Source organism: Chroicocephalus ridibundus, chromosome 8 (assembly GCF_963924245.1).
Source record: "Chroicocephalus ridibundus chromosome 8, bChrRid1.1, whole genome shotgun sequence".
Taxonomy (NCBI): domain Eukaryota; kingdom Metazoa; phylum Chordata; class Aves; order Charadriiformes; family Laridae; genus Chroicocephalus; species Chroicocephalus ridibundus.
In genome coordinates, this window is record NC_086291.1 from 7,818,267 (window position 1) to 7,833,949 (window position 15,683).

A 15,683-nucleotide genomic window follows, 5' to 3' on the forward strand; every position below is an offset into this window, starting at 1 on the left:
CTCTTGTGCAAATTGAGATTTCTTTTATCAGCTTTATTGTCTTTATTCTAAAACTGATGCATTTTGTAACAGTATGTTAGAAATATGCTATTGTTAGTATTGCAGAGCATGTTTTTTACATTCCCTAAACTGTGAGTTAGTTTACTTTTGCTAAGGAAGAGTATTTTTTTTATTTTAGTGACGATTCTGTACAGATCAAAATAAGGAACTGCAAGAAAAAATAGTTGATTAAAACAATTTTCAGTGCTGCAGCCTTATGTCTGTGATGAAATTTTGAAATTGAAACTTTTGATCCTTATTTGTCTTTTTAGCATTCGATTTGGTATTGGCTGGTGCCACCTAGTGGTGATTAGTTTGAATTCCTGATTAGTGTTTCCTGTATTCCACAGCACTGCACTGAGTGGCATCCGTGCAAAGCGGATATAAAAGCCTGATCAAATCAGAATTTTGCAGCCGTAGTATTTTATTTTTTCTTTTCTCATTAACTTCTTTCAGTCGGTGTAGAACTTTTGTCTTATTTTGGCATATGACGATTGAGGGCAACCTTGTGTTTAAAGTCCTGAGAGAAGTGAGCAAGGCAAATAGTAGAATTTCAACCATGAACTTCAGGAAAGAAGATTTTTGGCTTTTTTAGGAGTCTGCTTGGCATGATTCCATGAGAGACTGCTCTGAGGACAAAGGGGCCCAATAGAGCTGATTGATCTTCAAGGACAACCTCTTCAAAGGACAAGAACATTCCCTTCCAACATGCAGAAAGAGGAGCAAGCGTGGCAGAAGGCCAGGACAGAAGAACAAAGAATTTATGACTAAGCTAAATGCAAAAAGAAAGTACACAGAAGGTGAAAGGTAGTGATGGGGCTACCCAGGAGGAATACAGAGTTGTTGCCAGAGTATGCAGGTTTGGAGTTAGAAAGACTCAGGCCAGGTGGATCTGAAACCACTGAGGGATTAGAAGAGCTTCTGTTGGTACATCAACAGGAAAAGAAAGGCTAAAGAAAATGTGAGCCTACTGTTCAATGGTGATTGCTGAACTTGGTCCGTAGGAAGATTATGGAGAAAATATTTCTGGAAGACCTTTTTGAGCACAGGAAGGAAAAGAAGGTGATTTGGAACAGCTGGCATGGATTTGCTAAGGGCAAATTGTGCCTAATCAATGTTTATTATGATTTGATGACTGGCTCTGTGCACAAGGGGAGAACGGTGGATGTCACTTTGACTTTAGTAAGACCTTTGACATATTCTGCTGTAGTATTCTTATAGTTATATTGTTAAGAAAACGACTGGATAAGTGGGATGATAAGGTAGGTAGATAATTGCCTGGACTGCTGGGCTCAAAGTCTGACTGGTGAAGAGTAACTAGTTCAGGGATGTCCCTCAGGGATCAATCTTGAGGCCAGTGTTGCTTAATGTCTTTATTAAGAACCTCGTTGTTAAGGTGAGTGCTCTTGGCAAGTTCACAAAGAATACCAGCCCAGAGAAAGTGGCTGATATTCTAGAGGACAAGGCTGCTATTTAGAAGGCCCTGGACAGCCTGGAGAAATGGGCTGACAGGAGCCTTGTGAAGTTCAAAGAAAGCAAAGTTGAAGTCCTGTGTGTGGGGTAGGGTAACTCTGTGTTATCCTGTCTGACAGCTGCCTGAGGGCTGACAAGCTAGAAACCAACTTTGTAAAAAAAGGCATTTGGGGTGCATTAGCAGTGCACCCACGCAGTAAAGGCGGCCAGCCACATCCTAGACAAGAGTGTAGCCGATGGATCCGAGGGAATAACCCCTCTATTCCGCATTTGGGGTGCTGCATCCAGTTTTGAGGTCCCCAGTGCAAGAAAGACGTTGACATTCTGCAGTGAGTTCAGCAGAGGCCAGCAAGATGGTCAGGGGACTGGAGCACGTGACAACACAGGAGGAGAGGCACAGAGAACTGCATTTGTTCAGTCTGGGGAAGAGGAGAGGTAGAGACCTTACCTCTGCCTACAACTGCCTGCTGGGAGGACACAGAGAAGATGGAGCCAGAGTCTTCTTGGAAGTGCACAATAAGAAGATGAGAGGCAGTGGACATTATTTGCAACAGTGAAAATTTCCTTTAGATATAAGGATTTATTTGTTTGGTGGTTTTTTTTCAGTTGTGAGAGTGGTAAGGTACTGAAACAAGTTGGCCAGAGAAGCTGTCAAACTTAAAGGTGTTCAAGAATCAGCTGGACAAATCTTTGACTAAACTGGTTTAATTAGACCTTTGAGCTGGGCTTGGGCTAGATGAGCTCCTGAGGCTCCTTCCAGCCTGAATTATTTTGACTGCAATAACTACAGAGAGGAGAGCATCAAAATGTACAAAACACTGAAAAAGCTGTCAGAGCAGTTAAATTGTATGAACACTCCAGTTCTTCAGCTTAGGACTACTGATGATGGAATTAGGTATCAAAAATATGCACCCTCTTCATTGCTGACAAATCCACTGCTCCAGAGAGCGTGCCTCTGCAAATGTGTGTGTCTAGCATACGCAGTGTAGAACTATTCAAACACATGTCCAAATCGTCATATCCTCATGTAATTCTCCAATCATTCATGCTTTCTGTGATTTTTTTTTTTTAGCTTCATTTGTCCTTTACTGTTTGAAGGGTATGTTACAAGAGTAACTAGATGAAAAATGGTTTTCGTAGTAAACTCTTCTTTGCTCTCATTTAACTATAACTCAGTACTGTTTGAAATAAAGCAGTAAGTGTGTGTATTTTATGTATTTTCTTTGTTTTCTCTTTAGGAGATATCAAACATATTCTAGAAAATGAACTTCAGATTCCTGCATCTAAAATGCTGTTAAAAGGGTGGAAGACTGGAGATGTAGATGATAGTGTAAGTGTTCAACTGTGTTTTCAGTTAACTGAATTCAGAGTTTCAAAATGAACATCTGTGGGTGGGGATTACAATGCAAGAATTGTGAGTTTCAAACAGCGATACATGTCTTGGGTGGCATACAAGGAACTCTTAAACTAAAACCTTGCAAAAAACATCGGGACAACTCACTTCTGTTTGTGTTGGTTTTATATATAACACGGCCCACCTACAAAAAGGATGTTAGGAAGTTAACAGTAAGTATATCTCAAAACAAACTATTTGGTGGTATTGTAAAATAAGTATTGATAATTAAAAAATATAAAATAATACGTCAAAATTAGTGAATGTTTTATGTTTATAATGATTTTTCTCCCCTCAGACTGTTTTAAAAACTCTACACTTGCCAAAAAATAATAGTCTTTATGTTCTAACACCTGACCTGCCTCCTCCTTCTTCAAGTCATTCTGGGTAAGTCTTTTGGCCATAAAATTCTACTTGTACCGTTTGGTTTTCTATGGTTTTTATGAAGCCACGTGCATCCTTGTAGGAATCTGCAGTCAGAAAATACAAAGTGTTTTCGCTGCTCTGGTAAGCGTTGGGATGAACCACCTCAGCACCTCATTGTGGAAAAGAAGGTTGTTAAGTTTTTAAAACCTTGGTGTGGTACGTGAACCACTTAGGTACAGACAGAATTTTACACCTCCCAGGTGCAATGACTTTAATTGAACAAGAATTTAATCCCTGTGGAACTGAGAGCTGGCCTTTCATAAGTTACTGCATTATGTTGGTTCATTTAATGTAAACTTGTATAAATAACCTGTATAAATCATTGCCAGCAGATTAGAATTTTCTTTCTGAAATGTTTGTTACGTTGTTTTATCTTGTCTTCTTAGACTTTTAAAATGTACATAGGTACAATCAGTTTCCCCCAACTGAGCAGGATATCTTTTATTACTGATTTGAATACTCAAAAAGTTAAACGGCGAGCGTTCACATGCCAGCGAACATTGCTAAGGTTTGAAAATTAAATGTTATTTTATGGTAAACAGAATCTTTACTCGTATAAAGTGTTCTGTGATTACTTTGCCGTGTTTTCTCTTCTGCCCATCCCTTTCTGAAAGGCAGACCCGTATGCGTTCTTTTCCAGGAAAATAGGAATTTTATTCGGTAGCCGCTAGAGGGTGCGCAGTAACTGAGGCTGGAAGAGCAGCGCCGCTCTGGCAAGGGAGCGGGGAGGCTTGCCTTTGGAATTGGTCAAATTGCGGGATCGTTAGACTAGAGTGCCTTCAAATTGTCTGAAGAGGGAGTTGTTTTTCTGCTGTTACAGCCGATAAGAGAATATTCTATAAATGCAGTCGTATTACTGACGAAGGAAATTCTTTGACGATCCATGGAAATTGGTAACTGGTTTCCTAGTGACTAAAAGTACTTCATATATTACTAAAAGGTACTTGTGCACATAACCGTGTAGTCTGTGGAGGAAATAAGAATGCCGATATGAATTACAAAAATAATAATAATAATAAAGGAAAGAAGCATTAAGAGAGGGAATAGTGGGACTGGAACAGAGGGAGCAGAGTGGTGGTGAGCTGTGATGTGAACTGGGTGTGCTCTGGATGTGCTCACAGGGACTGCCGTCGTGTGTGAGGACAATAAGCCATGGTATGTAAGCAGCTAATTGAAGGAGAGTGAAAATACTGTGGAAAAACACTGTAGATACTAATTGTTTGGATTTTTAAAAAATCCATTTCCAATTCCAAAATTTTCTACCCAGGTATCACTGTATGTTGTAATTTGAATATCTTTGATTCTGGAAAGAAAACCGGGGTCTGAAGAATGTTGTTTATTGCAACTGCAATAAAATATATAACAACAAACTGTTTAAAAATAGTTTTTAGGCTTTTTTATTGGATGAATAGTTTAAAAGAACTTTACTTGCTAATAAAATCAAAGTGGTTGTTACCTTTACAGTTTAGACTTGCTTCATAGTGGAGACTAGTTCTGGATATTTTTAAAATAAAGTTGGTAGCTTTGGGATAGCAAATGATGATTAATTAGTGGCTACTTAAACAAGGATAATTTGAAGGCTGAAGTCATAAATTCTAGATGAAAGGGGAGGCTTGCCTCCAATTAAAGCATCAATGCAGATCAAAAAACATCTAATTGAAGCAATGTACCAAACCCAGTTACACTGTTTACTGCCTACTGTTAGGTCAGTTATTATTCAGATTAGTTTGTTACCCACAATTTTTAAAAGCCTGATGCTCACATCTATTATTAATGGATGTTAAGGAACTTTGCCTCTTACTTTGTGAGTTCATCTGTCATTTTCTTCAAATGCCTTCTATTTTGAACTACAGATAAATAGTCGTGATTTGAATATCTCCAGAAAGTGATATTTGAAAAGCCTGAGATTTCAGTATGTGATATTTTATGTATATGCCCTTCTTAAAAGGAGCAATATGGTCACTGCTCTGTAAACTCCAGTCTGTGCCTGTTCTTGACACTGAGGGAGAATGGTGTCTGAAACATCCTTTTCCAACATACTGGTACGTTGGCATTGAAGTTTATCGTGACAGACTGAATGGGCTTAACCCAGAACTAACTTAAAACTAGCATCTAAACGTAATGGCAAAGTGATTCTGCAGTTTAAACAAACAAAAGTCTCCAAGGGTATCTTTGTTCCTCAGTGGCATATCTAAAGCTTTTATAGATAATAGAAACCCAGTGAATTACTACCACATGCTAGTAAATTGAGGTGTAAAGATTAAATTTAAATGTCAAATACCACCTGTAGGGTTACATGCCCTGCTTCCACAGTTTCAGCGGGCAAAGCCCTCCCTATCCATGCATGGTATCCAGAACAATGTGTTCTATGAGCTGTGGACGTAATGAAACCTGTTTTCTAGTGAATTCCTGCCTCATCCCAGTGGCTGCACTAACTCAGCCCTCTCCATCCACGCTTCCCGTGATCTCACCTACCTCTGACACTGCTTCCACTTCCCATTTATTTTGTAGCACCTATGTAATTTTTTTCCCCTGCATAGACATCCAGCTTGCCCTGCCTCTGTTCTCCAGCTGGTAGTCAGGTAACATAGAAGAAAAGGAGACCTCACATGCTGTAGGTAGTTCTGTAATCATCGGCTAGAAGTTGGCTGGATGGAGTATAAAAATACTATGCTTGTACTGCAGCCTTTTACTAAGGTGGGTAGTAATTTGTGTCCCTTTCCTCTACCCAGCTGCTGATTTACACCAAATTTTTGAGACATTTATAATGCTGTTAGACGTCCCTGAATCTTGTGAATATGTTCAAAATTTACTGGATGGGACAGGTGGGTGAGAAAAACATGATTTCCTTTGGAAAGGAGCCTTAAAAGGAAAGGTGCCAAAGAATGTCCATCATTTAATTGTCCGAGGGGAGGAGAGATCCCTTGCACCGGCTTTGTCAGATTAGGTTCTTCACTTCCTCACAGTGACTCTCCTTCCCTTTGTTGCCTTGGGTGCTTCTTGAAAGCCGGCAATATGCAGTTCAGGGAAAAGGTTTTGGAGAACGCAATAGAGTGTCAAAAGCATAGGTGTGTGAGTCTAGCCGTGGAGCTAGGTCATCCTGATTATCTCTTCTTTTTATCTTGCATGTTCTGGGAGGCAGTTTTTCTCAATTTTTTTTCTTCAGTTATCAATTCAATGAATATAATGTATTTCATATTTAGTCTTTTTTCCTAAATAGCTGAAAGTCTTAAATACTTGATATACCTGATGAATCATTGGAAAGTTCAAAACAGTTAAAAGCTATTTGACCAGGTGCATACATTTGTGATTATTACAAAGAATGTATTTTTACTAAGTGATTGTAATTTTTTTAAGAAATGTAATCAGCTGTGTGGATAGGAATAAGCCCCCCCCCATCTTTCAAGTAATGGGTCCATACGTTGCTGAGTGCGTGTGTGTTAGATTGTTGGAGAGGAGCGGTGATTGTGGCATGGTGTCTTGTTGTACGCTATCAACTGTAGCAGAGTGTTAATTAAGAACGATGTAACCTGCAACTCCAATTATTAGTATTGTCTGTTTAGCTGGACAGGAGCAGTGCCTTGCTTTAGTTACTTTGAAAGCTTCAATAAGAATGGTAAGATTAATGTTTTATTTTCACATCTGCTCATGAGACAGTTTAAAAATCCTGAAGTTTAAAATGCAATAGAATGTAAACAAAAGGGCTTCTGCTCATTTACATGTTAGCCAGATTTGCTAACTGATTGCTGTTTGAACCTAATCTACCACCTCCTGCTGCATTAGCTACAACAAACATTACATTTACATACTGATTTCTTATTTTGTTTTAATGTAAATAATCTGTAATTACAGTAAATTTGGACTTCTGTTGACATGAGCTTGTATAAATCTGTAAGTTTAAAATGGAAATGTTAATTACCTTGTGTCATACCTATTTATATAAAATTCAGAGATTTTGGGGGAAATCTCCATGTGACTGAGAAAGATATTGCCTAATGGGAAATAGTGAATGTATTTCATAAAAACTTACGGAACTGAAATGAAAAGGAGCATTTGCTGATCATTGACTAAGGATATACTTTTGGTTTCAAAGCTTAAAATAATACTAAAATTTCAAAGTAAAATGCTGTTGAAAAGCAAAGTATTACATCAAAAATTAAAGCATTAAGGCAGTCACTCAACCATAGATAAACCCAATCTATTTTACATATTAAATGTTACAGAACAATAGAAAAGCAGTAAAACTGGAAGCTTAAAATATAATAAATATCAATACTAACACGATCTTGCTTCAGCATTGCATAGACTGATTGAACAGTTGCTGTCCCTTAAGATTGGCATTATTTGCAGTTACGCATTTTTTTGGCTAAATATTGTTTCTATTCTTAATCTATTAGACTTCTGGTCTATAAATCGTACTGTATTAGAATTTGGATGGAGTAGCTAGTGAATAAACTCTTTCCAGAGTCTTAATTGGGTTTTGACATTTTGAAATAAAATTCTTGCAACTTCCATTGCTTGAAATTTGAATTTCAAAGAGGAACCCTACTATGTTTGCATATGGTAGAGTTTAAGCCCCAGCTGAATCCTAGTCCACCCTTGGGGTGTCTGTGCGTTGTAATAATGCCGGTAACCAATGCTATATAGGCAATCCATATGAAATCCTAGACTCATATGGGTCTCTCTTGCTAGAACTGGTCAGAGCGATGACTGTGCTCAGGTCTATTTTCTCTTCTCTGTTTGTGGACTTCTTTTTTGGGTGTAGGCAGAGTTCCTCTACTGGAAGATTGGTGCCACAAAATGCCATCAGGTTCCCTTGCCTCCCTGTGCTGAATAGTGAATGTACAATCATTCAGCTGAGGGAAAAAAAATAATGTAATGGCAGTGTGTAACCTATCAGCAAATCCATTTGAAAGCCAGGGTTTGCAGTAGGGGGGAAATAGTGCTAAGAGTGGCCTAGTTTAGTCCTGTTTCTATAATTTTGTTTTCTTTTCCCACTAATTAATTCTTAGATTAATTAAATTCTGTTAGCACTGATGGTAAAAAAAAAAAAAGGCAGGGGGCAAAAAGAAAATCTGTCTTGACTTTCATAGGACCTGGAGATTGGCCCTATATTCCCCCCCCCCCTTTTTTTTAAAAATGTTTCTTTTATTGCAGATGTTTCATTTGGAAGTTTGTAGTCAACTGATAAAATTTGCAGGGAAACGAAACTGCTGCAAACACTGAAGCCAAAATTTTAGCAATGTGCATTGTGTTCAAAGTGCACCTAAAAAGAAATAAAAGTAAGCTTCAGCTTACTGTCAATGAGAAGTCTCCTTCAAATACACTTATCTTGTGCATTTGGTCATAGCCTTTTATGGCTGTAAATACGGTTTTAGGGCAAGGTATGTTTTGTAAGCAGACTTCTCTTGGCACAAATAGTTGGGGGTGATCTGCATCCCTAGTTGCTGCAGGAAATGAATATGGGAGGGGACTGACATTGCTGGCTCTCCACCTGCGTGTTCAAATCAGCCCCATCCCGCGGAGGAGCGTTGGTACGGGTAGGAAGTCCTTGGCACAAAGGGCCCATCAGATGTGCCATCAATTCCTCCTCCCACTGACTTTCTAACATACGTGGTCCAGGTCTTATGACTGTCAGAGCAGATGAAATTTTGATGTAGGAGCTCACAAGACTGGATCGGTTGACCACTGCCTTTCTGTGTAAGCAGAAGTAATATTCCTCATTATATTATTTCTCTGAACAAAAGGTGAATAATTAACCATGCGCTTTAATTGCTAACACTTTCAAAACCAGTTTTTCCTCAATTTTTTTCAGGTGTGTTTTTTTTTGTAGCCAGTTTAATTTTCATCCTCCTCTTTGACTGAGAACTTGCTTGTTAACAGCATTCAGCTTGTGTTGTTTAGAAATCCAAAAAGTAGAGGTGTCAAAATTGTTAGTTACTTCAAAATTTGAGGCTTTTAATTTTAGGGCACTTAATTTAAATTAACTGTATTTGAAGAGTATTTTTTTCCTTTTCTCAATACTCTCTGCTATCACATCCAGATGAAATAGAGAAGTGGAAAACCTTTCCTAGGAACAGATGCTTTTTATTGGCATGCTGTATTTTGGATAGTGTTGAAGCGTGTCTGTCATGCATACTTTGAGAGACTGAGGATTTGACTGAACTAGCCTGTTTCATTCTATGTTTACATCAATTACAGAATGAAAATATGAATCATGTTATTGGTTAGCATCTACAGATTTTCACATAGTCAAAAATAGCACTGACAGAGCCTTGTGTGATTCTGTATGGAATCCAGAGCCATACACATATGCTGTAATTAATGTTTTCAGAGCAATTAAGTATGTAATTCGCCTCCAGTATTTGCTGAAAACAAATAAAAAATCAGAATCTGAAAAAGCACAGCAGGATATTTTAGGTGCTACTGAACACTTGCCAAAAGAAAATATGGTTATGGAGATGCGAAACTTATTGTTTAACAATCAACTTAGAATTACCTTTGAAAATAGGCATACAAATTTTCAGGACTTTTTGTTCTCTTTTGAAGGACTGATAAGTATTTTAAATTTTTTTTAGGCCTTTTCTTCCAAGATTTTGTGGCAAGTGCAGCTGAGTTCATGTTAGATGACTGACCTCAGTTACATTTGTAGTCTCTCTCCTACACTTGATCATACTTAGCATTGAAAATGAGTTATATTTACCTTCCATATTACAAAACCATAAAAGACGAGAAATAGCATGTAATGATTTTGTTTTGTAGTATGTGATTATTATGTTTAAGATGTCACAGAATCCAAATTAAGTTGCTGAGTGAAGATATTTTTGTAAGGTAACTTTTCTTGAGGTGTTAAAGCAGATTGTGCATCTCTTGCTAAAGCATCCAGTGAGTATTGCATGGGTTCACTACCAACTGAGCAGCAAAACTGCCGCTCAGTAATTCCAGTAGACGCTAAAACTAACAAATCAGGACTCAAGTAATCTAGCAGTCTTTCTTGTCTTCTTGTATCTTAAGATACAGCTGTGCTCATCTGCATACAGAATTTGTCCTTTATGTCGTGTTGAAGTGTCGTGGAACAGTGAAGATGTGAAGGAAAAAACCTCAGTCTGTCATTCTTTTAAGAGTGTGTGATAAGAAAAAAAAAGACTTGAATAAGCCCAGTTTAATTCCATATGCCACTGACCAGGTCAAGTCTGCATAAATATTGTTTAGCAATCCAAGCTATGTTACATTGCTGCAGTTTTTTAGCCTAGATGAGACTGTACACAGCCGTAATTGCCGTGTCTGTAACAGACGTCCTGCCTTCTATTTTGAAAAATAGATAGCTGCATAATTTTGTACCTAATTAAGCAAACCGGATGCCTTTTTAACATTCGGAGGTTTTGTTACCAGGAAAATCACAAAAAAACCAAGTTTGTGACAACATGAACATATAGTTGTCCTGTTTAATCTGTATCTTAAGATTAATTTTTTTTAATTCATATGATTAAAGATGTTTTAATATACATTTTTAAAACAATCTGAGCAGAACTAACTTTTCTAAATGCTCAATACCCACATAAGACATTTTGCTGTGGTTAGTTTTCCAGTTCTAATTAGCTGGGTTTATGTGCTTTGAGTGAAACTAAGCGGAAGAATTTCCGTTTGGTTTATGCTTCAGGTAACCCTAGAGAAGCGAGAGCATGCTTTGCCTTGTTCTACTTACCATCAGTTTTTAATGTGCATTGTAGCTTGATATTTTGTCTGGTCATCAATATGCTTACAAGCCTGGTTATTAATGGCATTATGAGTGCTAAACATACCTGATGTTTGTGAAGATAATGTGACTCTCTCAATTTTGAGAATATTTAACATTAGAAGAGCTTTAAAGGCTGCAGTCACCTTATTAAGGAAGGAGTTCAGGAATGGCCTTTGGTCATTCTCAGCATGCTTCCTTGCATTTAAGAGTGAAAAGAGAGATGATAATGTTGTGCCTGGACTTGTCCATGTAGAGTTTAGGGTACCCTGGGGTTTTTGCATCTAACTGTAAAACAAGCTATAACATGCTTATCCCTGATTTTCTTGTTTTTCTTTCAACCATTTCAGGGCCCTGCAGGAGTCATTAAATCAAAACTTCATGCTGATCGTCACCCATCGAGAAGTCCAGCGGGAGTACAACCTCAACTTCTCAGGAAGCAGTACCATTCAGGAGGTGAGTGCTGTTTCACAGCTGAAGAATAAATGTAGCTCATTATAGCTAATGCCAGCTCTGTTAAGGAGGGTTTACATGGTTTCGATGGATATTCCTTTATTTTGTTAGTCTTTTTTTTTGGTTTAATCAACTGCATCGTCAAGATTGCTGTAACTTGATTAACGAACTTGGCCTAAAAAAAGGTTTTCTATTAAATTATACGGAAAGATGTTTCTTTTTGAATTGTACTAGCAAAATATATGAAAAGTGTTTATTGAGTTATTCTAGAACGATGAGGAAAGGCAGTTATTCAAATGACATTTTATCTTTAAGCCCCTTGAAGCTCCCTCTGTCTTCCTTTCTTTTAACCAGCTCCATCCATCTCCATTTTGTAGGCATCTCTACCATTACTGGTTGTTGTCGTAGTGCTGTAATTCTTACTGCCATGGGAGCCAAATGGTTTTGTGTATAATGGACGTCACTGCCGTTCTGTAGAATGGCCAGCAAGGGGTGATATTGTAGAGAACTTCATTAGAATTAAGTCCTATAGGAACAAATATCTCTAATATGACTCTGGACCCTCTGAATTTAGAACAAGCAGTCCTTGCATATTTTAAAAACTCCTTTCTAAAGCCAAAGGTTGTTGTCTAATGCTCCATGGTATGTCTAATGCCAGATGTTTTGGATGTTATTTTCCATATAACCCACTAACTTCTGGAAACATGACAAACAGTCTACAAATGTGAATCTTCAGAATTCACATTACAAAATATTAAGATTAAATGTTTGCTTTTCAAATTAAATGTATGTTTGCTATTGGTCTGACACTCTCTCAGTCTTTTAGGGTTAAACAGATTTTATTGAAGTTTTTCATGTCACATGCTGACATCATAGACAGAATTATTTTAAGTTCTGTAATATTAGCTATAGGAGCAGTATCTCTTTCAACAATGAAAAATGATCATTAACTGTTTTCATTGTGAATCCTGTTATTCTTAAGATCTGAATTCTGATCTTTCCCCTGCATGAAAGCCTGCTTTCTACTTTACCTTTTTAAACCAATTATAGTAAGTTTTCGGGGTTTTTTTAATAATATAAACAAACATATGTAGTTGCATCAGTTTATTTTTTGAGGGGCCAAGCTCTCACTCTTTACAATTAAAAATAATTTGAATATTTACGGAAATAAATGATCAGAATATTTGTTTTTACGTTTAAAATGGTGAGATTCTAAAAGAAAATGCATACGTACATATTGTCTGTCTGTTTTTTTATCTATGCTGTATCAATTACTACTTTGCTGGTGAGTCTTGCCTGGCTTAAAGGAACCAGAAAGCTGTGACAGTGCATGGGAATCTCAGCTGCCTTTACGTGCACTGAAGTTTTCTTGTTTGTTGGTAATGGCAGGTTACAGTCAACATATTAACATATAAAGTTGACTAAATTTAAAAGTCACTTAAGATTTTTCCCTGTTAAACAACCAAAATCCAAAAATACCCCTACCACCCAATGATCAGCATGAGCATCGAACCTTTCTTTGCCTTTCTGTTGTGTATCTAAGTATTGCATCCAACAGAGTGTTTAAAATGATGAAGACAATTTCAGAGGCTAAGATGCAAAGAGAGCTCTGGCCCTTCTCGTGCAGCTGATGCTGAACAGGTGACTGTCTGTCTGTGCAAAGTCTCGTGGAAGTCACTGGAGATTTGGCTGAGGTAAAAGGGTTGGTGAACATTTGTCTAATTATTGAAAACAACCACCCTTTTGTATGTTGACTCCCTAATGGCTTTTTAATTTATTTTTTTTTCTTTTAGCATAAAGTGAGCATTGTAACAAATGACTGATGAATCTAGTTAGTCTGTGTGATTTGGAAGAATCGGTGATATCTTTCGCTCTCTTCTCTCTCTTGTCTCTCTCATCTCCAGGGACCATTAGATTTTTATTTTTTTTTTCCCCCCTTCATTCTCTTGTTCACACTTTAACAAATTAATAGTTTACTTTCCTTCTGGTATGTTTTTGTAATCGTGGAAAAGCTGTATGTGAGTTGCGGTTGCCAACCACAAGAGGGCAGGAAGGACTATTCAATTATTACCTAAAAATGCCGTTCAGTGTTTTCAAATTAGCTTCTGGTATATTAACAAAAAGGAGTATAATGGCCAAGTTATTGTTTGATTTACAGATAATTGGCATATTGCAGGGAGGAGACTTAATTTCACCCTTTTAAATTAAACAGGGAGATTTAAAAAGACATAAAATATTCATTAATGTTCAGTGATTATAAAGCAGTGGCATATATTTATTCTACCTTTATTACTGTTTCGATGGGAAAATACTGCAAATATTTCAGAAATCGACTTGGCCATACTGACAAGTTGAAATGTTTAAGCAGTGTTAATGCAATCTACTCACACTTTATATCCTATGCAGAAAGATTCAAAATGACTACATCAATTATTAAAAGAAATATTTAAAATTCTATAAATGTTCTACTGCTTGCCACAGTTGGGTGCAACTGTCTCTCCAGGGCTAGTTGTTTAGTTTGGTGTTATTATTAGTGCTGCGAATTTTAAGGAATAGATATTTTTTCCAAGTGTCTCGAAAAAAAAAACCCCAACACCTCACCCCACCAAAAACCCAACTCCACCACCCTTTCAAAACTGTAATAAATATTTTGCAATGGATTAAATGCAAAATTCAGTGAGCTCTCAGCTTTGTTTTACTAAACTACTGTTGCTTCGGTTCTCTGACTTTTTTTTTTTTATTGTTTAGAATGCCTGTTTAATAGTAAACGATATATGGGCGAATTGTTATTTCAAAGAAATCTTGCTGTTTAATGGGGAAACAACCTGGCAGAAAATTCTCTGAGAGAAGCCTGAAGCCGTAGTGCTCATGTCTGCTTTCACAATTTCTTGTGTATTAATTCAATAGTTGGATTTTGGATGGTACTTGAAAATGCCATTTTTATTTTTTTTTAACATGCTTTATCTACATCTTCAACTGTTCATGCATTAAGATTTAATTTCTCAGTTTAAAAAATACAAGTTACATTCAATTATATTGATGTGGGAATATGAGCCTGTAGGGAATCATCAGAAATGAAATAAAAAATTAAACCACACTTGTGCAAAATTATGGATATTGGATTTTCATTGTGGGTTGGGCAGGGGAGTTGTTAACTTGGAAAGTTAATGATAACATGTTGGCCTAAATTGCAAATTAATCTGTGTCACAGGTTTCTGACATCTGTTTGTTCTTGTAAAATTGCAGTATTAAATTAATTCTGGGCAGATACTGTTCTGGGAAATATCATGATTACTTTTTTTCCATGAGCCGCATTTTAAAGTGGAAATTAGTAGGTTTTGTGCCAGTTTGGAGACTGTAAATTAATACATTTCAACATATTTCCAATGTATTATGTGGTTAAATAAGGACAATTCCAACAAATTGAACTCCTAATAGTTACAAGACTAAAAGGAGTTTTCTGTCTGAATACTTGCTCTTTATTCTGCTAAGATAATATGTAGAGGTTATCTGTATATTGGAGTGAGAGAATTTTTAAATTTTGATTTGAGAAACTATGTGCTAAATTACTACAAGGTATTGCTACACTCAACATAATTTGTTTTCTGTCTATTCTTACGAACTTGTTCACATTTAGAAATGAACATCTGTACTTTTCATTTTTGTACGCTGTAGTTATATTATTTGATGGAGGTGAAGGACAGCCCTTTTCAAAGGGGAGAAAATTTAAATGGTTCATGGAAATCAAGTTTGTCTTCTCATCCTGGAGCAGACAAACTAAATTGTGAAAAACTTTCTGAATTCGAGTTCTTGTCACGATAGCATGCTTCACGCTTTTTGTTGTTTAGTCAGTGGCACAGGGAAAAAAAAATAAATTTAACAAACTGGATAACTGTTAAAAACAAGTAGTTTGCATTTGTCCATTTTACTGTTGGTATAGACTTTGAAGCCTTTTTGTGATTCCTGCGTGCAGGATTACAGAAGTATCCAGTGTACACAAGCTGGGGCTGCTAAAGGGTGGCTGAGTTAAATATGCAGAAACCTCAGGCCTCTTGTACATTGGCGATTTTTATTTTGTAACTGCTGGAGATTCCAGTTGAGAATACTAGGCAAAGTATGTACCTGGCACGATAATTCCTAGTAAAACATAAAATCTGTGCAAAC

The 15,683-nt window shown here is 37.0% G+C and overlaps 1 protein-coding gene across 1 annotated transcript in view; it reads left to right on the plus strand.

Annotated features, from left to right (window-relative positions):
- FAF1 (Fas associated factor 1) overlaps positions 1-15,683 on the plus strand; it is a 172,839-nt gene that overhangs the window by 41,449 nt on the left and 115,707 nt on the right. The window contains exons 5-7 of the mRNA XM_063343133.1: positions 2,751-2,842; positions 3,204-3,292; positions 11,417-11,522. Coding sequence (XP_063199203.1) covers positions 2,751-2,842; positions 3,204-3,292; positions 11,417-11,522 — 287 coding nt within the window. The remainder of the gene's footprint in view (positions 1-2,750; positions 2,843-3,203; positions 3,293-11,416; positions 11,523-15,683) is intronic.